This window comes from Culicoides brevitarsis, chromosome 3, assembly GCF_036172545.1.
Source record: "Culicoides brevitarsis isolate CSIRO-B50_1 chromosome 3, AGI_CSIRO_Cbre_v1, whole genome shotgun sequence".
Lineage (NCBI taxonomy): Eukaryota > Metazoa > Arthropoda > Insecta > Diptera > Ceratopogonidae > Culicoides > Culicoides brevitarsis.
Window position 1 is genome coordinate 2,688,467 of NC_087087.1, and position 21,164 is coordinate 2,709,630.

At 30.0% G+C, this 21,164-nt stretch overlaps 5 protein-coding genes across 7 annotated transcripts; 3 read left to right on the forward strand and 2 right to left on the reverse strand.

Annotated features, from left to right (window-relative positions):
- Positions 1-243: 243 nt before the first annotated feature.
- LOC134833477 (protein SEC13 homolog) lies at positions 244-1,492 on the reverse strand. Its single transcript, XM_063847795.1, has 3 exons — positions 1,300-1,492; positions 1,168-1,230; positions 244-1,112 (listed from the first exon to the last, which is right to left on the reverse strand). The coding sequence occupies exons 1-3, from the start codon at positions 1,382-1,384 to the stop codon at positions 313-315; spliced, it is 948 nt and encodes a 315-aa protein (XP_063703865.1). The 5' UTR covers positions 1,385-1,492; the 3' UTR covers positions 244-312.
- Positions 1,493-2,361: 869 nt separating this feature from the next.
- LOC134833746 (SWI/SNF-related matrix-associated actin-dependent regulator of chromatin subfamily E member 1) lies at positions 2,362-6,707 on the forward strand. 3 transcript variants are annotated; one of them, XM_063848178.1, is made up of 10 exons: positions 2,362-2,482; positions 2,628-2,683; positions 2,970-3,020; positions 3,178-3,296; positions 3,382-3,588; positions 3,872-3,956; positions 4,044-4,243; positions 5,035-5,190; positions 5,259-5,588; positions 5,933-6,707. In XM_063848178.1, the coding sequence occupies exons 2-10, from the start codon at positions 2,629-2,631 to the stop codon at positions 6,617-6,619; spliced, it is 1,890 nt and encodes a 629-aa protein (XP_063704248.1). In that variant the 5' UTR covers positions 2,362-2,482; position 2,628; the 3' UTR covers positions 6,620-6,707. The 3 variants fall into 3 exon arrangements, with proteins under 3 accessions (XP_063704248.1, XP_063704249.1, XP_063704247.1); XM_063848179.1 differs by lacking the exon at positions 3,872-3,956 and adding an exon at positions 3,645-3,726 and having other exon boundaries at positions 2,385-2,532; XM_063848177.1 differs by having other exon boundaries at positions 2,385-2,532.
- Positions 6,708-7,845: 1,138 nt separating this feature from the next.
- Positions 7,846-8,737, reverse strand: LOC134834591 (corrinoid adenosyltransferase MMAB-like). The gene is made up of 2 exons (XM_063849321.1): positions 8,599-8,737; positions 7,846-8,533 (listed from the first exon to the last, which is right to left on the reverse strand). The coding sequence occupies exons 1-2, from the start codon at positions 8,652-8,654 to the stop codon at positions 7,948-7,950; spliced, it is 642 nt and encodes a 213-aa protein (XP_063705391.1). The 5' UTR covers positions 8,655-8,737; the 3' UTR covers positions 7,846-7,947.
- A 3,580-nt stretch (positions 8,738-12,317) lies between these two features.
- Positions 12,318-15,572, forward strand: LOC134833594 (uncharacterized). The gene is made up of 2 exons (XM_063847959.1): positions 12,318-13,071; positions 13,906-15,572. Exons 1-2 carry the CDS (start codon positions 12,318-12,320, stop codon positions 15,570-15,572), a joined length of 2,421 nt encoding a protein of 806 aa, XP_063704029.1.
- A 1,699-nt stretch (positions 15,573-17,271) lies between these two features.
- On the forward strand, positions 17,272-20,833 carry LOC134834659 (uncharacterized). The gene is made up of 2 exons (XM_063849398.1): positions 17,272-18,138; positions 18,900-20,833. Exons 1-2 carry the CDS (start codon positions 17,379-17,381, stop codon positions 20,561-20,563), a joined length of 2,424 nt encoding a protein of 807 aa, XP_063705468.1. The 5' UTR covers positions 17,272-17,378; the 3' UTR covers positions 20,564-20,833.
- The last annotated feature ends 331 nt before the right edge of the window (positions 20,834-21,164 follow it).

Consider the following 21,164-nt stretch of genomic DNA (forward strand, 5'->3'; position numbering starts at 1 on the left):
AAATAATTTTAATTGAAATTTACCTAATTATTTAAATTAATTTTAATTTTCTTTTAATGTGAAATTTAATTTTTTTTTTTACAAATTTTTTAGATTTTTTAATTTCATGATAATTTTCAAGAAAATTATTTAATTAAAAAAAATGTTCAAAATTTGTCTTAAATTGGTAAAATAATTCACAAAAAATTAAAAAAAAAATTAAGATGCCTTCAAAAAAAAATTTTTTTTTTAATTTAAAAAAAAATTAAAACTTTTAATCAATGAGAGTAAATTTTATTTTAAACATAAAAGAAGAAAATACAAAAAAAAGGCTTAAAGTTGTCTTGTTTCAACTTGAGACGACTGTGTATTGTTACTATCCTCGCTAATGCAAATCCATTGATTCTCGATATTTTGTTTCCACAAACTGACTTTGTTATCGCCGCCCGATACCGCGAGAATATCTCCCGTAATCGACCAACTGACATTCCACACGACATCCGTAAAAGTGTTCAAAACTGTCGGAGTCCATGTCACAAGGTCATCGCTATTCCAGATAATTACGCGACGATCTTGGGAGCAACTTGCGATTTGACTGCGAGGTAATCCGATACTTGGCGCCCATGCAACATCCCGAACCCAGTCGCTATGAACTTCCAAACGATTCTCTTCGACCCAACGATCGCCTTCTTCCTTCCAAATTTTGATTGTGTTGTCGCATCCGCCCGTGGCGAGACGTTTCGTTGCCAATCCGAGCTCGTTTTTCGCCTTTCCCGTGTCAAAAGTTGGCTCAAAAACGGTTGATGGACACCACGAAACCGCATTGCAACCAATTATGTGAGCATTCGGGATCTTTTTCGAGTCCCAAGTGCCCGTTTCCAAGTTGCAAGTCAAAACGGAGACAGATCCATCCGAAGATCCGCATGCCAAAACGAGCCCATATTCAGCCGGAGCCCACGCAACGGAATTTACCGAAGAATCGTGATTGCTGTATTCATGCCATTTTTGCCATTCGCCCATTTCCTTCCACACAATGACTTTTCTGTCGTAACTACATGACGCAAGAATGTTTCCAAATTTCGGATGTGCCCAATTCACTTGCCAAACAGGACCGCCGTGACGCAAATCAGCAGCTAAAAACGAAATTTCATGAAAAATTTGTTAATTTTACGTCAAATTTCAACTCACCTAAGGTATGAGCTCCATTTTTGATGTCAAAAATCTTCACGGAATTGTCCGAACTGCAAGTTGCTGCAAGAAAAAACACGAAATTCTGGTTAATTTAATCAATTTCCTGTAATGAGAATGGGCGAGACGTACCTAATCGCAAGCCATAATAGTCAACTTCGGCTCCATGAATCATGTCTTCATGCGCGGTGTCGATTGTGTTCAATACGGAGACCATTTTTGATCGATTTACGGCTTAATTCGACAATTATTAACAAAATTTTTGATGATTTTTCGGGTGTTTTCCTGCTGAATTGACGTGGCTTGATAGAGTTGAAATGTGAATTTGTTCATCAGGCGGAGTTATGAAAAATGCGCTTTTTTGGCTTCATTGTTTGTCTGTCTGTTTGAAAATTTGTTTTTTTTTTTATAAAAAAAATGTTTTAGAGAAAAAAATTATTTTTCAATCGAATTTTGAATCGAATTTTTTGTTAGAAAATTTTCAAAGATTTGTTCAAAAAGTAAAAATATCGCTTCAGAATTAAAAATTTTATTCAAAAAAGAAAAAATTTCTCTTCAGAATTCAAAAATTTGTTCGAAAAGTAAAAATTTTGCTTCAGAATTAAAAACTTTATTCAAAAAAGAAAAAATTTCTTTTCAGAATTCAAAAATTTGTTCGAAAAGTAAAAATTTCGCTTCAGAATTTAAAAATTGTTCAAAAAAGTAAAATTTTGCTTCAGAATTCAAAAATTCATTCAAAAAAATAAAAATTTCGCTTCAGAATTCAAAAATTTATTCAAAAAAATAAAAATTTCGCTTCAGAATTTAAAAATTGTTCAAAAAAGTAAAAATTTCGTTTTAGAAAAAAATCCTTTTAGAGCTTCATTTCTTTTAAAAATAAAAAAAAATTGATAAAATTTGTTTAAAAAAAAATTTTGAAAAATTTGTTCAAAAAAATTTAAAAATTTTTGATATAAAATTAAAAAATGATGAAAATTTCTTTTTGAATTTAAAATTTTTAAAAAATTATTGAAATTCGAAATTTTTTTCAAAATTTCATAATTTTAAGAATTTTTTCTAATTTTTTTTTTATTTTAAATTTCATTCAAAAAAAAAATAATATTTCAAAAATTTTCTTACTGAAAATGCGCTTTCATGATTTGACATTAACTCTCATGTGACTTTCAACCGCATTTGACACTTTTGACGTTTCAAAAACTCGGCTTTTTTGAGAAAATTCTACATCGAATCCGCATAAAACTTCACTTTTCACATTAAAATACAACTAAAAACCACTTTTCGGTGTTGAAATTCTCGAACTTGAACATCAAGGCAGGTTTGTATTGCTGAAAATCGACACAAAACGCACAAATTTCTTCAAAAAATGTAAAAACAAAAAGACGCCAAGTCAAAAAAAACTATGGCGGCGTCTCTGTTTACATCTGAAAAAGACAAAAATTAACTTTTTCATGTATTTTTAGGATGGCTCTTCCTCCGAATTACAAACAAATTGCGATGCAATCTCCGGGACCGTCTCGTAAGTAGAAAAATTCAACAAAAAGGATTTTTAAAAACGAAAATTTCTTCTCCAAGTTGTTTTTTGAGTCTAAAAAATTAACAAAAACTAATTTTTTATAAGAAAATTTACAAATTTCTACTCAGCATGAATGCATGAAACAATCTCTCGCTTTGTTAGTGTCCCTTGCTTACAAATTTCCCGAAATTTTTTATTAAATTTGATCAAAATTTTTATTATTTCACATTTTTTGTGCATCAAAATTATTCCCTTATTTGTTGTTTTTTATTTATTGTTATCTTATTAGATATGATGTCGCCTGGAATGAGTAATCCGCTTTCATTCAACATCCTCAAAGGTAAAAAAAATCCTTCCCAGCTAAAAAATTTAATCAAAAAATATTTTTTAATCGTAATTCGCATGAAATTCTAATAATCCAGCTTAATTTTCATCAATTTTCTTCGATTTTTCGCCCAAATTTCTTCAAAATTAATATTTTTTTGTTTAATTTTTAGAACGACTTCGTGCTTCGGGCGGCGGAGGAGATCGAAAAGACACAGCAAGTCCTTTTTCGCACTCAATTCATGGAAATCCGGCATTCACGCCGCAAAAAGTCGGCAAATCCAGTGTTAGTGTGAGTGTTAAAAGAGTCAGATCAATGAAAAAATCCAAAAATTTCTTTTTTGAATGAAATTTTTCAATAAAATTTTATTTTTTAGCTTGAAACTCGTGCTCCGAAACCTCCAAAGGCTCCCGAAAAGCCTCTGATGCCCTATTGGCGGTACTCTCGTAAGGTTTGGGATCAAGTAAAAGCCGACAATCCCGAAATGAAGTTGTGGGAAGTCTCAAAATTGATTGGGCAACAATGGCGTGACTTGAGCGACGAAGAAAAACAAGAATATATCAACGAATATGAAGTTGACAAGGTAAAAAAATTTAAAATTATGACAATTTTCTTTGATTTTAACGTTAAATCCTAAAGGCTCAATACATTGACGCACTAAAAACGTACCAAATGTCTCCTGAATTTGTCGTTTGGAGACGTCATCAGACGAAATATCGAGGTACAGAAAAAATTTCTTCTGTTTTTTGTGTGTCTCACGCCTTTCATGATCACTTTAACGATACAAAATTCACTTTTTCACGAGTTTTTAACAATTTTTTATGTTTTTTCTCACATTTCACTTGTTTTTGTGTGTGTTTTGGTAGGCTGACTATGAAAAGCAATTGAAAACGTATCACAGTTCACCCGCTTATTTGGCTTATTTGTCTGCTAAAAGCAAATCTAAATCTGGTATGTCGAGTTTTTTCATTTTTTTCATTGAATTTTCGAATTTTCGAAATTTTGGAATTTTTTGTTAATTTTTCTTTGAAATTTTAGATTCTGACATGCATCATGAGCCTCAGAGGAAACAAGCAGATCGCAGAATTGACATTCAACCAGCTGAAGATGACGATGATCCGGATCAAGATGGATTTTCTGTGAAGCATGTTGCTTATGCGCGTTATTTGCGCAATCATCGATTGATAAATGAGATTTTTAGCGATGCTGTTGTGCCGGATGTGCGTTCTGTTGTCACTGTGAGTAATGAATTTTATAAATTTTTTAAGATTTTTTATAGTTTTTTAATTTTTATCAAAAAATTAATTTTTTAAATCAGATATTGTAATTTTTTATAAGAAAAAAAAATTATTTTTCTTTCATACAAAATTTTTATTTAAAAAAAAATAATTTTTTGCCTTAAATTTTGAAATGAAAAAAATAATTAAATTATTTTGTTAAATAACATTTTTTTTATTTTAATTTTAATTTTTAATTTAATTTTTTTATTAAAAATTTTTAAAATTTTTAGATAGGTAAAATATATTTTTTAATTTTTTATATAAAAAAAATCAATTTTTCAATAAATTTTTTTCATTTCTAATTGAAAAATTTTCAAAATTATTGAATTTTTTATTCTAAATATTTTTTTTTAATTTTTTAAAAATAATTTTTTTACCAAATTGAACAAATTTTCAATAAAAATTTTCGATTTGAATTTTTAATTTTTTTTTAAGATATTTTTTTTAAATAAAAAAATTGATTTTTTAATTTTTTTATTTATTTTGTTAATTTTTTTGTAAAAAATTTAAAATTTTAACTAATTTTTTTTTAATTATTATTAAAAATTATTAATTATTAAAAATTTTTATTTTTTTTTATGAAATTTGTCAATTAATTAATTAATTTTTTATTATAATTTTCTTTAATATTAAGTTTAATTATTTTTTGTTAATTTTTTTTTCTAAATAATTTTTTTTTAAATTTTTTAAATTAATTTTCTTACCAATTTGAAAAAAATTTTAATAAAAATTTTCGAATTTTATTACAGACTCAACGCATGCACGTCTTAAAACGTCAAGTCCAATCATTGGCAATGCATCAAATGAAGCTCCAAGCCGAATTGCAGCAAATTGAGGAGAAATTCGAATCCAAAAAACGTAAATTCGTCGAATCCAGTGACGTTTTTCAAGAAGAATTGAAACGAGTAAGTCTTATTTTTACCAATTTTTTACCAAAAACTGTTCAAAATTAACTAAAAATTCAAAATTTTAGCACTGCAAACCCGCTGTCGACGACGAAAAGTTCAAACAAATGGTCGAACGTCAATACGAGATCCTCAAACGTGAACGAATGCGTGCGATGGAACAACAACAGCAACAAACGGCGCAAGTTAATCAACCTCCCGCTCCGGGCCCTGAGAGTGTTGGCGCTACCGAAGCAACTCCCGCTTCGGAAAATGCTCCGCCAACGGGAAGTGTTACGGAAATGAAGACTCCTGACAAGGCAGAAGAGCCCGAGACGATTGGAAGTGATCCGCAACAACCTGCGGCGACATCAGCTCCCGTTTCGGAAACGGAAAAACCTGAAGAAGCATCTTCTGAGGTAAGAAATTGAACGATTTTAGTCGATAAAATGGTAGAAAATGTCCCGAAACGCACATTAAAGACCTTTTAGATTCGATTTTTAGAGAAATTTAGATGATGATCGCCTTTTTTCGTTTCATTTTTTCTCCTTTTATATATTCACCCTCGCAAATTACACAAAATTTATGTAAAAATCCGTAGATGAGCGTATTGCATTACATTCAGGTAATCGTCGTTTGTCGTGTTTGTGTGATTTTTCTTGTTTGCGATGCATTTTAAGCTTTTTTTGCCTTTGATTTTTGCTTTGATGTTCATTTTTTTACCATTTTCCGAACAAATTTTAATATTTTTCTCATTTTTTAGCCGATGGAAGTTGAACCCCCGGCGAAACAAACGGAAGAAGTTCAAAAACCTTCAGAATCTGAGACAGAAACGACTGTTTTACAGCCCGCAGCTCCCGCAGCAACGCAAGAAACAGCTCCGCCTGTCGTTCCTGAAGCCCCAAAAGCTCCTGCTGAAACTCCTGTTGCCGAAAAAGAAGCTCCCAAAGCAGCGACAGAACAAAAACCATCAACTCCTGCGACAAAAGAACCCGCAGCTGCTAAAGTTATGCCTCCGCCGCAAATTCCGCAGCAGCAACAACAAGCGCCCGTAACTCCGGGAAATCCTCCCGTAATGCCGCCGCAAAATCAACAAGGACCTCCGCATATGCCGCCGTATCATCAGGGATATGGGCCTCAAGGATATGCGCCATCAGCTTATGGTCCGGGCCCGTATCAACATTATCCGCAGCATTATCCGCAACATCCGCCGTACGGATATCACAATCAATTCCCGCAAGGACCTGGATACGCTCCGACTCCGTATCATTATGCGCCGCAGCAAACTCCTCCCGCAGGTCCGCCGCCAACTGCGATGACGCCTGAACATGCGCCGCCGACAATTCCTCCGGCAATTCCGCCGCCTGCTCAAGCGCCTGTCGCGGAAAATGCTCCTCCTCCAGCTGCTGCTGCTGTTCCTGTTTCAGAGCCCGAGAAAAAATCTGAATAAGCGATTTTGTGTTTTTTTTTTAAATTTTTTTCGTAAATGCTTCTTTGTCTCTTCATGAAATTTAAAATTATCTAAAATAAAAGTAGACGTAAAGAAATTTTAAAAAATTCAAAATTATTTGTCTTAAAAAGTCATTTAAAAAAAATGAAGGCGATATTTTTTCTTTTTTGAAAATTATGGAAAAAAAATTATCCTCTTTTAATTTTATATTCTTCAAAAAAAAAATTTTTTTGTAAATTTTATTCTTTTTAAATTTTTACGAATTTTCACTTTTTTCTTAAATTTTTTTATAAAATTAAAAAATTTCAGAAATTCATTTTTTCTTAAAATTTTTTAATATTTTTCAACTTTCAAAGGTTGTTTATCGATTTTTTTTTAAATTTTACAAAAGATGAATCAAAAACATTTTTTAAAATTTTTAATTTAATTTAAAATTTTAATTTTAAAATTTTTTTTTTTTAATGAACTTATTTTGGAGCGACTTAAAAATATTTTTTTGAGCATGAATGTTCAAAAAGTGATTTTTAAAACATATCTTTAATTTTTATTTTATAAAAAACACATTTTCAAAATTTTAATTTTCTTTAAAATAAATTGAAATTTTTTTTCAAAAAATATTAAAAAAAAAAAATTAATTTTTTATGAAATTATAAAATTTAATTTTTTTAATTTTTTTTTTTGTTGAAAAAATGAACTTTTGAAAAATCTTTTTTTGTTTTTCAAAAAAAATTTTTAGTTTTTGAAAAAAAAGATTTGGCGATGATTTAAGAAATTAAATTTTTGCGAATCTCAACAATTTTTTCATATAATTTTTTGTAACTGAAAATTTTGGAAGAATTTTATTACTTTGAATTAAATAAATTGAAAAAAATTTTTTTTTTTAAATTAATTTAAAAATTTGAAAATTTTTTTGGAAAATATAAAAAATTCAAAAAAATTAATTTTTTTTTTAACGAAATTTCAAATTTAAATTTTTAGTTTTTAAAAACTTTTTTTAAATTAAAATTTTGACTATTTTTTTTATAAAAATATTATTTTGAAAGAAATTTAAATTTTTTTTAGATTAATTTTTTTCAAAAAAAATGAAACTTTTGAAAAATCAAAAAGTTCAAAATATTTTTTTTTTTATTTTTTACATTTTTCGTCTGTTGTCTCTTTATAATCCTTCAAATTTCAAATTTGTATCAGAATCATGAAAAAAACTCAATATTTCATATATATTTTTTTTTATTTGTTTCATAAATGCTTCTTTGTCTCTTCTTCAATAATAAAAATAAAATTCTCTAAAAATAAAAAAAAAAATGATAAAAATAAAAACATGGCAAAAATCACGCCTTTTTCGCGGTATCAGGCTTCGGAATGTACACATATTCCGTTCTCTCATCCAATTTCGTGGCAATTCGCGACAACATCAGCAAAAAGTCTCCCAATCGATTCAAATAAGCCGTCACATCTGTACTCAAAACTTTTTCATCGACCAACGCAACTGCCGATCGCTCAACTCTTCGACAAACTGCTCGTGCAATCATCAACGTTGCACTTGCTTCACTTCCGCCCGGCACAATGAAATTATTGTCGATCGGCGTAACTTGCGGCGAATACGCGTCAAGCCATTCTTCCATTTCTTTCGTGTGAATTGCGAGATCTGAGTCAGCTTCCGTGGGGGATTTGGAAAGATGATTCGCCAAATCGATCAAAACTGTTTGGATTCGTTTCAAGTGCTCGACATACGGATGATTTGCTTCGCGAGCTTGAATTCGAGACAGTCCGAGGAAGGCGTTGAGTTCTTCTGTGGCTCCAATGCAAGCAATTATCGGATCAGATTTCTTGAGACGTTGCCCCGAAAGCATTTTCGACAAGCCCAAATCGCCATCGTGATTAATTACGAAGCTTGAGCGGCTTTCTGTTGGTTTGCTACGAGAGAAAATCAAAGATTTTAATGGAAAAAAGTACTTTTTTGATGAGAAAATGTGTTTTACCAATAAAATCTTCGTTGAAAACTGTTCAAGGCAACTCCAAATGTCCTTCTGAGCATTTCCTTTCGAGCAAATTATTTTTAAAAAAATTATTAAAAATTAAAAAAAATATTTTTGTTTTTTTTTTAGATGAAAACAGATGATGAAACGTCAAAATTTGACCCAATATGAAAAACACATGTCATCACACATTATTTCAATACGCTACAGAACACATACAGGATCCTTTTTGAGGCTTTTTTGAAGAATTTCCTTCAAATTTTTCGAAATCTGTAAGTAAAAATTAAAAAAAAAAATTAAAAAAAATTTTAAATATTTTTTATACATTTTTTAAAAAATTTTTTCATTAAAAAAATGTAAAACTAAAATTTCATTCAACTAAAAAAACCGCCAATGAACGGTATTTGAAACACCTAACAACTCGTTCGTTGCTAAAACACTTTTGAAACTCGAGCGAGGAAGAGGTCTTTTAATATTGTGCGTGTTACTTCGCGAACGGCGTCGTTTTGTGCTTGAGAAAAAAATATAAAAAAATTAAAAAATAAATTAATTTAATTATTAAAAAAAAAATTAAAATAATTAAAAATTTATTTAAATTTAAATAAATAAAAAAAAATCAAAATATAATTTAAAAAAATAAAAATAAATTTAAATTGAAAAAAAAAATAAAAATTAAATTAATTAAAAATTTATTTGAATAAATAAATTAAATTAAATAATTATAAAAATAAAATAAATAAAAAATTAATTTATCAAAAAACTAAATTAAATAAAAAAATAATTTAATAAAAATTTAAATTAAATAAAAAAATAAAGAAATAAATTTAAAATTAAAAAATCTAAAAATAGAAAAAAAAAATAGACAAGTTATAATAAATTGTGCACAAAAGAAGGAAAACACAAAAAACAGTGAAGGTCAAATATTCGCAAATTTATTATTATAAAAGGCTTACTCGTGTCATTTTTTATAAATACTTACGAAGCATATTATTTAATGTTCTTCGGTGAATGACCAGCAAAAAAAAATCATATAAAAAAAACTGTAAAAAAAATAAATTACAAAAAAAAAATCTTAAAGAGGAGTTGAGAGTTGGAGTAATACAAAAAAAAAAGTGAATACCAAAATAGTTTTTGTGTGTCATCTCTTTAATAGTTCAAATATTTAGAAACAAGTACACGAACATGACAAAGCAATCTAACTGAAAGTGAATAAAATAAGCAACTCAATATTCGAAAAAATCTCTGAGGTAAACCGGACTATATCATTACAAAATTATTTATTGCTCATTATCATTCAAATTTATCCATAAAATGCGTTTATGATCGCCATTAACACACAAAAATACTTACTGAAAATAATTACATGTCGTCCAACAACTAAACTTGATTCCCACACCACAGAATTGCGAGGCTTGATTTCCTTCGAAGCTTCGAAAAGTAGCTTTAGAGCCCATGCGTAATGTAACAATGAAACTCAAACGAGATCTATATCGAGAATTTTTTTGTTCTTGCTCACATTAAACTGTACGCTTCAACTCAATTGAACGCATACATGAGCCTAATTCAATGCTCAAAAAAAAAAAAAAAAAAAAAAAATAGAAAAAAATTGTTCGTGTAAAAAAGAATTGATTAGCATTTTAATGAATCTAATAAAGTTTTAATTTGTGCCTTTGGCGTACTACATGATGAATTATTTGCAAATTTTATTTGCGAAATCATGAAACATGGGAAAATTCCCTTTTTTTCTATTGTTCACACCTCTCACTTTGTTGCAGAAAATTTATGCATTTATCAAAAGTTATCTGATGCAGATTTCCCTCCTCATTTTTTTTTTATTAATCAAAAGTTTTGATCGTTTCTCTTTCACTTCTTTTCATATATTATGCTTCTTTTGAGTTATGCAAAAATACGGGAGTGTAAAGGCCAAGTTCAAGTCAATTAACAAAATTTCGAAGTCAACCCAATTAACGCTGTTCTATTTATAAGAAAGTTAGAACTTGACCCATACTATCGATGTGAAGTTGACAAGAGCGCATTTTCAAAGAGAGAAAAAAATTGACAAGAGAAAAGTACGGTAATTTTTTTTATAAAATAAATTTTTATTTAACATTTTATTCTTTCAGAAACAAAAAAAACACATTTATAGAAGCAAATCCTTTATATGGAAATCTTTCGACAGAATTATAAAAGCTATGAAAATCTTATCTGAACTTATTTTATGTTTATCAAGAAGCATCTGAAAAAACTTATTATGTTACTCTTACCAGATACCAAAAAATTGGCACAGCATCGTAACACAAGAAAAGGTGGTTAAAAGAAGCGGATTGCAATAGAAGTCATAATATGCTCGAAACCTTGAACATTTTCTTATACACAATTTTAGAACCAACTCATTGTTTTGTACAAGCGGAACAATCGAGGAACGTATTTAACCATCTCTGAAAGGAAAACATCATCAACCAATTTGAAATATTTCCAAAGCTAAAACTTTTGTATGAAAATTTATATATTGCTCATGGACCTACTTCAAAAATCTGAATCATTTTAACTTTTTGTATTGACAAAATTGCTGATTTTTTTTTAACTTTTCAATGAAATATTAAACATATCGATTTACGAAATTTTTACCTCATGGATTATATCATCTCTAACTATATAAAGAATTCGTATATTTTATGTTTGCATGATGAACTAAACTTAAATCAAATACTCGGTCAATAATTCTCAAGTTCTTCAAGCTAAAAAAAGAATATAAATTACTTAATTTTCGTATAATGTATCAATTTAAAAGCAATTTCAAAACTTACCAAATCTGTCTTAAACCCATGTAGATAAAAATCTGTTAACCGTTAACTGAACTTTTTTGTCAATACAGACAGACATACAAAAAGAGCGCCAAAATTTTTTTCAAACGCAATTTTGGATGCCGGCAAATATCGATTGACTCATTGCATATATTTATTTATATGTGTAAAGAACACACTGTGAGCGTATCCCCGTCAAGTTAACTATGATTAATGAAGTGTGTCGCGTTTTCCTATTGCCGGTTGTTGTTTTGTTTATTATCGCCCATTGTCGTTCAATATATATAGAGAAACGATCAAAAAATTCACCTATATATCAATTTAACGATAATTGTTATATTTGGTGTTTAGTGAGCCACATCATAGGCGCATTACCGATAACGAAAATTTATTTAAAACAAAAAAAAACGTTGTTCAACTATTAAAACAGATGAACAACGAATAAACACATAAAAGAGGTAGGTCTACGCACTTTTAAAGCGTTTTTACATATTCAATGACTTTATGGTTTGATGGTTCAATAGAAAAGGGAGGAATTTACGAAAGGAAACAATTTTCGTAGAAAAACTCAGTTGTCGTATAATTATGCAATTAGCGTTTGTTGCTTCTTGATGAGGGTCTAAATCACGATATCTCCGGTATTCTTCTCTTTGACGAACGATGATTATTGTCATTATTGAATAACATGCAATGACAATTTTTTTTCTTCTCATATTTATGACAAATTTGAGATAAGCGAATTTCGTTTGAACGGAATCATAGGTCTTGCGGGGTCATGTTTTATGTTGACATGGATGACATGTGAAAACACACGAAATTCTAATTCTGATTAATTGTATTAATTACAGAGCGCACGAGTTAATGATGACACTTCTTTAGATACCTATCAAAAAAAATTAAATAGAGCAAAAAAAAAAAATGGCGAACGTATTTTGGCAAAGTACCGCGACATTTTTGCTGATACTGATCGTCGCTGTGTTGGCGCAATATGAATGGCATCCGCGGGATGCTTTTGATGAAATAAGCGCAATTTACGGGCGTGTTTCAGGCGATAATTGTCCGTTACTGCATTTGGGCGAGCTATTTATGCCTGAGGACACTGTCTCGCATTTGCCTGATATCAAAGAAGTCAATATCAATCCTGTCTTTCCAAATCGAACAAATTTACTGCATTTACACAATATGGCATTGAGTCGTGCCTTCTATTGGAGTTACATCTTGCAAAGTCGTTTCATCAGACCTGCCATTAACGACACCTATGATCCCGGAATGATGTATTATTTCTTGTCAACAGTCGCGGATGTCGCTGCAAATCCCTATATTAACGCTTCAGCAATTTATTTTGCTCCGAATTCGTCGTTTTCGTCGTCTTACAGAGGATTTTTCAATAAAACTTTTCCGAGATTCGCTCCGAGAACGTTCAGAGAAGATGATTTTAATGATCCAATTCATTTGGCGAAGATTTCTACAATGAACACTTTTGATGTGAGAGATTTGGGCGCAATTTCTGAAGATTCCTTATCATCAGATTATACGACAGATTTTTACAGAATTAATGAATGGTATAAAATGTGGCTTCCGGATGATGTTTTCAATAGACACGATACGAAAACGACGTATCAAGTTGAAATTCGATATGCCAATAATACGAATGAAACATTCACTTTTCATGGTAAATTTTTTTTTCGAATGAATTTTCCTTGAATACGAAAATTCGAGAGATTCGACTGAAAATTTTTAATTTAATTTTTTTTTAATTCTTATTTTTGAAGAAATAATTTTTTATTATTTTAATAATTTTTTTTTTACAATTACAATTATAAAAAAAATTATTAAAATTAATAAAAAAGTTATATTTTTAGAATTAAATTTTAAAATAAAAAAAAAAATTAATTAATTATTTAGTTAAAAAATTTACAAAAAAAAAAAAAAAAAAATTAATAATAAAAATTTGTTAATTAATGAAATTTGATAAATAATTCAAAAAAATAATATTTTCAAATTTAATTTACAAAATAAAATAAAAATTAAAAAGTTAAAGAAAATTAAATTTAATTAAAAATTAATAAAAATAATTAATAAGTTTAAATTAGGTAATAAAATATTTTAAATTTATTTTTTTTCTAATTAAATTTTATTTTTTTTAATTTTATAAAATAAATTAATAAAGTAAAGAAGAATAATTTCAATCAAATATTTTTTTAATTTCATTTCATTTATTTTTTTTTTATTCATAATTTTTTTTTATTTATTTTTTTAAAAAATTTATATTCAAATTTTTTTGAAAAAATTTTTAATTTAATTTAAAATTAATTGTTATTTGATTTTAATTAATTAATTTTTATTTTTTTTTTCAAACTAAATTAATTTAAAATGGAAAAAAAAATAAAAATAACACGAAAAAATTTTTTTTAACAGAGCAAAAAATAAAATTTTCAGTCGATTCTCTCGATTTTGTAAGAAATAATTCATTTTATGTCATTTTCTTCGTAATTTTTTTTTAAAGGTCCTCCGGGAGCTGATGAAAATCCGGGTCCTGTAAAATTCACACGCCCCTATTTCGACTGTGGGCGCTCTGATAAATGGTTAGTTGCTGCTGTTGTTCCCATCGCCGACATTTATCCTCGTCACACGCAATTCCGACACATCGAGTATCCCAAATATACCGCAGTTTCTGTCGTTGAAATGGATTGGGATACAATTGATATCAACCAATGTCCTCGCGGAGAAGGAAATCGCGGCCCAAATCGATTTGCTGACACAGCGCGATGCAAAAAAGAAACAACCGAATGTGAACCAATCGACGGATGGGGCTTTCGAAGAGGCGGATATCAATGTCGATGTAAGCCTCAATATCGCCTTCCGAGCAATGTAAGAACTCCGTATTTGGGGGAAATTGTCGAAAGAGCGACAGCTGAACAATATTACAATAATTTTGATTGTTCTCGAATTGGATGGGTGCAAAAATTACCGATTCAGTATGAAAAGGCGCCCGATTATGTGAGGAAAAAATATTTAGATATGAATCCAGAGTACAAAAATGTCTCGCAAGGACCCAAAGCCATGCATACGCCAACTTTGAACATTCACGAGGCTCTGAATTTCATCTGGGGCGTCAATGAAGTCACTTGTAAGAATTACCATCCGCAAGATTTGATGTTACAGGGCGATATCAGTTATGGGGTTCGAAGCCAATTTGAAAATGAAGCAAAAATGGCGTTACGTTTAGCGAATTTCATTTCGGCATTTTTGCAAATTTCCGATCCGAACGAAGTTTATTCGGGAAAAAGGATTGCTGACAAACCCTTGACTGAAGATCAGATGATTGGCGAGACTTTGGCTTTGGTTTTGGGCGATACGAAGATTTGGAGTGCCGGGACGTATTGGGAACGCAATAAATTCACGAATCGAACGTTATTTGCTCCGTTTGCTTACAAAAAAGAACTTAACACGCGAAAATTCAAAGTCGAGGATCTCGCAAGACTCAACAAAACAGGCGAAGATTACACAAGCAAGCCATTTTTCCGTCTTTTGAAACAACGATGGGCCTCAAATCACGACGCCTTGGAAAAATATTGGATGAAAATGCGTTTCCGTCACAATGAGCAAGGAGAATATGCGCAAAAATACGAACATTTTCCAAATTATTACCACGCAGCGAATCTCGATCAAGGTCAATGGTCTGAACCGGTATTCGATTGCAATGGTTTCGTGAAAAAATGGCTCGTGACGTATTCGGCGCCCTTTTTCGGATGGGATAGTCTTCGGGTGAAACTCGAATTCAAGGGAGTTGTTGCCGTTTCGATGGATATTCAGCAACTCGACATCAATCAGTGCCCTGACGACTATTTTGTGCCGAATGCCTTCAAAAATACGCACAAATGCGACAAGAAAACGTCGTATTGCGTGCCAATTTTGGGCCGGGGCTTCGATTCGGGCGGCTACAAATGCGAATGTTTGCAAGGATACGAATATCCCTTCGAGGATTTGATCACGTATTACGACGGGCAAGTTGTCGAAGCGGAATTCTTGAATGTTGTAGAGGATAAACCGACGAAATATGACATGTACAAGTGTAGATTAGCTGGAGCGATGGCAAATCGAGGAACAGTTGGCGTGATTTTGAGTTTTCTGGGACTGACGTTCGTTGCGATGTACAGATTTCGACGGTAGAAGTGTAAGAATTTAATTTTAGGTAACAAATTTTTTAATGTATAATACTGAGTTTTTGTAAGAATTTACAAAATTGAGTCATTTTTTAATTGAAAAAATTTTAAACATCACAAATAGGTTTCAATTGAACATTTTCAATACATATTTCTCTCGAAAATTACAAAAAAAAAAAATTTTTTTTTTTTGGAAAATAATTGAAACAAAAAAAAAATACTTTTAAAAATTAATGCAGATAACATTTAAATTATTTTATTAATTTTTGAAAAATTATTTAAATTTTTTTTACTTATAAAAAAAAATTATAATAAAAATTTAAATAAATTTAATTAAATAATTAATAAATAAATTTATTTATTTTTTTATAAATATTTAAAAAAATTATAAGTGAAAAAAAATTGAAAAAACACTTTTTCAAAAAAATAAAAAATAATAATTTAAAATAGAATTTTTTAAAATCTTCTTTAAAAGAAAATGCAAATTATTTACGAAATTTTTTAAATAAAATATATTGATTTTTTTAATTAAATTATCAAAATAAAAATTTTTATTAAAAAAATTAATATTCTGAAATAAAAAAAAATTTATTAAAAAAAAAAACATAAAAAATTATTTTAATTTTTTAAAAATATTTTAATTTTTTTTTTAAATTAAATTAAATTTTTTATTCATACAAATTAATTTAATTAAAAAATCAATATATTTCAATTAAAAAAAATTATAAAATAAGTTTAATTTTCTTTTAAAAAGATTTAAAAAAAAATCTGTTTGAAATTTTTTTTTTAAATATTGAACTTTATATTTTAGTTAAAAAAAAACAAAAGTTCTGATTAAATTTAAAAAAAATAAATAAATTAATTAATTAAAATTCTGTCAAATTTTAAAACTTAAAAATGAAAAAAAAAAATAAAATTAACAAAAAATAAAATTTAAAAAAAAAATTATTTTGACAATTTTGTAAATTCTTACAAAAACTCATTTTAATTAAATATTAAGTAAAAAATTAAAAACTGTGAATCTCTAAGTATACGTTTAAGCATATAGATTTAAATAGCTCGAAATTAATTTTTTAAAAAATACTCAAAAATGTAAAGTAAATTTTTCACATGAATTGCTTCAAATGCCAACAAGTTCTAATCGACAAATTTTGAACAATTGACAAAAACCAAGCAACAATAACGTACAATGTTGCATGATGTCATTCCCCAAAAAAAAAAAATTAAACTATTAATTATAAAAATGAATTTTTCCATAAAAAAAACTGTAAAACCGAGCAATTGTATGTTAGAGGATCATACTATGCTATAATTAGAGAGAGACATGACATTTGTTAGAGCCACAAAAGAACAATTTATTAAAAAATTGTGGTTTTACTTTCTTTTGTGTCCCCCGGAAACATTTTTTTTGACATAATTCGTGAAAGAAAGGAACAAAAAACCGAGAACTTGGTTCAAAAGTCGGTTAATTGAATGTTTATTGAACTCTCCGTGATGCCAAGCCATCGATAATTGATTTAAAAACAATTAAAGAAGTCAATTCATCATTATGTCACGTGAATTTGGAATAAATTTAACGTATGCCAAATTCAAATGTGACGCATGACGTACGTTCTGGCCCACGAATCATTTCTCGTGCGAGAGCAGGACACATTTTGGGGATGTCGAGACAAAAACTTGTTGATTTCAAGGCGTTGTCAAAACATTCTGCAGACAATTAGACATCGTTAGTCTCGTTTTTGTTCAAAATCTTAATTTTTACATTCCGTCCCTTGAATAAAATGCGAAAAAATTAGTGCAAGTGTCGCAAAAGATGAGAATTACCGATATTTTTTGGCGAAGTGTCGCCCTTTTCACGCTAATTTTGGTAGTTACGGTGCTCGGGCAGTACGAATGGCAAGCTCGCGATGCCTTCGACGAAATAAAGATAAAATTCGATCGTGTGACGCCCGACAATTGCCCAATTATGCATTTGGGCGACTTGTACCTGCCGGAAGACGTGATTTCGCACAAACCTGACATCAAGGAGGTCAATATCAATCCCGTGTTTCCGAATCGTACCGCTTTGTTGCATTTGCATAACATGGCGTTGAGTCGTGCCTTCTATTGGAGTTACATCTTGCAAAGTCGTTTCATCAGACCTGCCATTAACGACACTTATGATCCCGGAATGATGTATTATTTCTTGTCAACAGTCGCGGATGTAGCTGCAAATCCCTATATTAACGCCTCAGCAATTTATTTTGCTCCGAATTCGTCGTTTTCGTCGTCTTACAGAGGATTTTTCAATAAAACTTTTCCGAGATTCGCTCCGAGAACGTTCAGAGAAGATGATTTTAATGATCCAATTCATTTGGCGAAGATTTCTACAATGAACACTTTTGATGTGAGAGATTTGGGTGCGATTCCAGCAGGTGCTTCGTCGTCGGATTATACAACAGACTTTTATAAAATCAATGAATGGTATAAATTGTGGTTGCCGGATGATGTTTTTAATAGGCATGACACGAAAACGACGTATCAAGTGGAAATTCGATATGCAAACAACACTAATGAGACCTTTACATTCCATGGTAAGTCGAAATTTTGTCTTTATTAACATTTTTTTTTTTATTTTTAGATGAAAAATTATGATGATTTGAAATTATGATGATGATTTGAAGACAAAATTCAAGCATTTTCTTGTCAAAAATGAACTTTTGGGCATCGAAAATTTCAATTTTGAAGACAAGTTGATCAAAAAGTTTAAAAAATTTTCTTTTAGAGAATCAAAAGTTTAATTTTTGAAGACAAGTTTAACAAAAAATTTAAGAAATTTTATTTTTTAAGAATCAAAAGTTTAATTTTTGAAGACAAGTTGTACAAAAAATTTAAGAAATTTTCTTTTAGAGAATCAAAAATTTAATTTTTGAAGACAAGTTTAACAAAAAATTTAAGAAATTTTCTTTTAAAGAATCAAAAATTTAATTTTTGAAGACAAGTTGAACAAAAAATTTAAGAAATTTGCTTTTAGAGAATCAAAAATTTAATTTTTGAAGACAAGTTTAACAAAAAGTTTAAGAAATTTTCTTTTAGAGAATCAAAAATTTAATTTTTGAAGACAAGTTTAACAAAAAGTTTAAGAAATTTTCTTTTAGAGAATCAAAAATTTAATTTTTGAAGACAAGTTGAATTAAAAAATTAAGAAAGTTTCGTTTAGAGACTCAAAATTTTAATTTTTGAAGACAAAATTGATTTTCAACTCAAATTTTTATCATAAAAAATAAATTTTCATCAATTTCTTACCTCAAAAAGTCTCAAAATCAATTCTAATCCCTTTTTCTCTCTCTTTCAGGACCTCCGGGAGCCGACGAAGATCCAGGTCCAGTTAAATTCACTCGTCCTTACTTCGATTGCGGTCGTTCCAACAAATGGTTAGTTGCTGCTGTTGTCCCCATCGCCGATATTTATCCTCGTCACACGCAATTCCGTCACATCGAGTACCCCAAATACACCGCCGTGTCAGTTATCGAAATGGATTTCGAGCGTATCGACATAAATCAGTGTCCCAAAGGGCAGGGAAATCGCGGCCCGAATCGCTTTGCCGACACAGCGCGATGCAAAAAGGAAACTACTGAATGCGAACCAATTCACGGATGGGGCTTCCGAAGAGGCGGTTACCAATGTCGATGTAAACCGCAATATCGACTGCCGAGCATCGTTCGAACGCCATTTTTAGGTGAAATTATCGAACGAGCGACTGATGAGCAATATTACAACAATTTCGACTGTCAACGAATCGGATGGGTGCAAAAGCTGCCAATTCAGTATGAAGAAGCACCGCATTACATTCGTCAAAAATATTTAGATCTGAATCCGCAGTACAGAAATTTCACGACGGGACCCAAGGCACTTCACACGTCGCGAATTAACATCGATGCCGTCTTGCGATTCATCTGGAGTGTCAACGCCGATACTTGCAAAAACTACCATCCGCAAGATTTGATGTTGGATGGCGATGTTTCGTACGGAGCGAAGGAACAATTCCAAAATGAGGCAAAAATGGCGCTTCGTTTAGCGAATTTCATTTCGGCATTTTTGCAAATTTCCGATCCGAACGAAGTTTATTCGGGAAAAAGGATTGCTGACAAACCCTTGACTGAAGATCAGATGATTGGCGAGACTTTGGCTTTGGTTTTGGGCGATACGAAGATTTGGAGTGCCGGGACGTATTGGGAGCGGAATAAATTCACGAATCGAACGTTATTTGCTCCGTTTGCTTACAAAAAAGAACTTAACACGCGAAAATTCAAAGTCGAGGATCTCGCAAGACTCAACAAAACAGGCGAAGATTACACGAGCAAGCCATTTTTCCGTCTTTTGAAACAACGATGGGCTACAAACTTCGATGCTCTCGAGAAAAATTGGCTAAAAATGCGAATTCGTCATAACGAAACCGGAGAATATCCTCAAAAGTACGAACATTTCCCGAATTTCTATCATTCGGCGAAACTCGAGCACGGACATTGGTCTGAACCAGTCTTCGATTGCAATGGCTTTGTGAAAAAATGGCTTGTGACGTATTCGGCGCCCTTTTTCGGATGGGATAGTCTTCGGGTGAAACTCGAATTCAAGGGAGTTGTTGCCGTTTCGATGGATATTCAGCAACTCGACATCAATCAGTGCCCCGATGACTATTTTGTGCCGAATGCGTTCAAAAATACGCACAAATGTGACAAGAAAACGTCGTATTGCGTGCCAATTTTGGGCCGGGGCTTCGATTCGGGCGGTTATAAATGCGAATGTTTGCAAGGATACGAATATCCCTTCGAGGATTTGATCACGTATTACGACGGGCAAGTTGTCGAAGCGGAATTCTTGAATGTTGTTATGGATAAACCGACGAAATATGACATGTACAAGTGTAGATTGGCAGGCGCCGCGTCAATTCGCGCAACGTTGAGTGTAATTTTCGGACTTGTAGGATTTGTAGTCTTTGCGATTTACAAAAAGTTTTAACCAACTTTGCCTTAAAATGAAAAAAAAAATAATTTTTAGGAAACCATTTGAACCTTCTCATAAGTAATTTTTAAGAAAAAAATGCACATATGAAGCAATTTATATAAATACATAGTCGAATAGTAAAAAAAAAATATTAAATTAGGATTAAGCTCGAATCTCTTGACATTCCGAAAAAGTATATTAAAGAACTAATTCCGTCCAAAGGATTTTCCATTTTAATTTTTTTATGTAGATTTTGTGCCTTTTGTACTACTTTTAAGTATAAAAACGAATAAAAAAATTTTTAAAATAATTTTTTTTGAGTTTTTTTATTTTTGAGGCTTCAATTTCGAATTTTCTGAAAATAATAAGTATTCCCTTTTTTTATAATTTTTTTTGTAAAATTTTTGTTATCAGAAAAAAAATCAGAAATAGTTTTTTTTTAAATTGACATTTAATTTTAAAACCTATTTTTTTTAATTTTTTGATAAATATTTTTAATACAAAATTTAAATATTTTTATTATTATTTTAATTATCATTTTAATTATTTTTTATTCATTTTAATTTTTTTAAATTTTATTTAGATTATTAGGTATTTATTTTAAATTTTTGTTTTC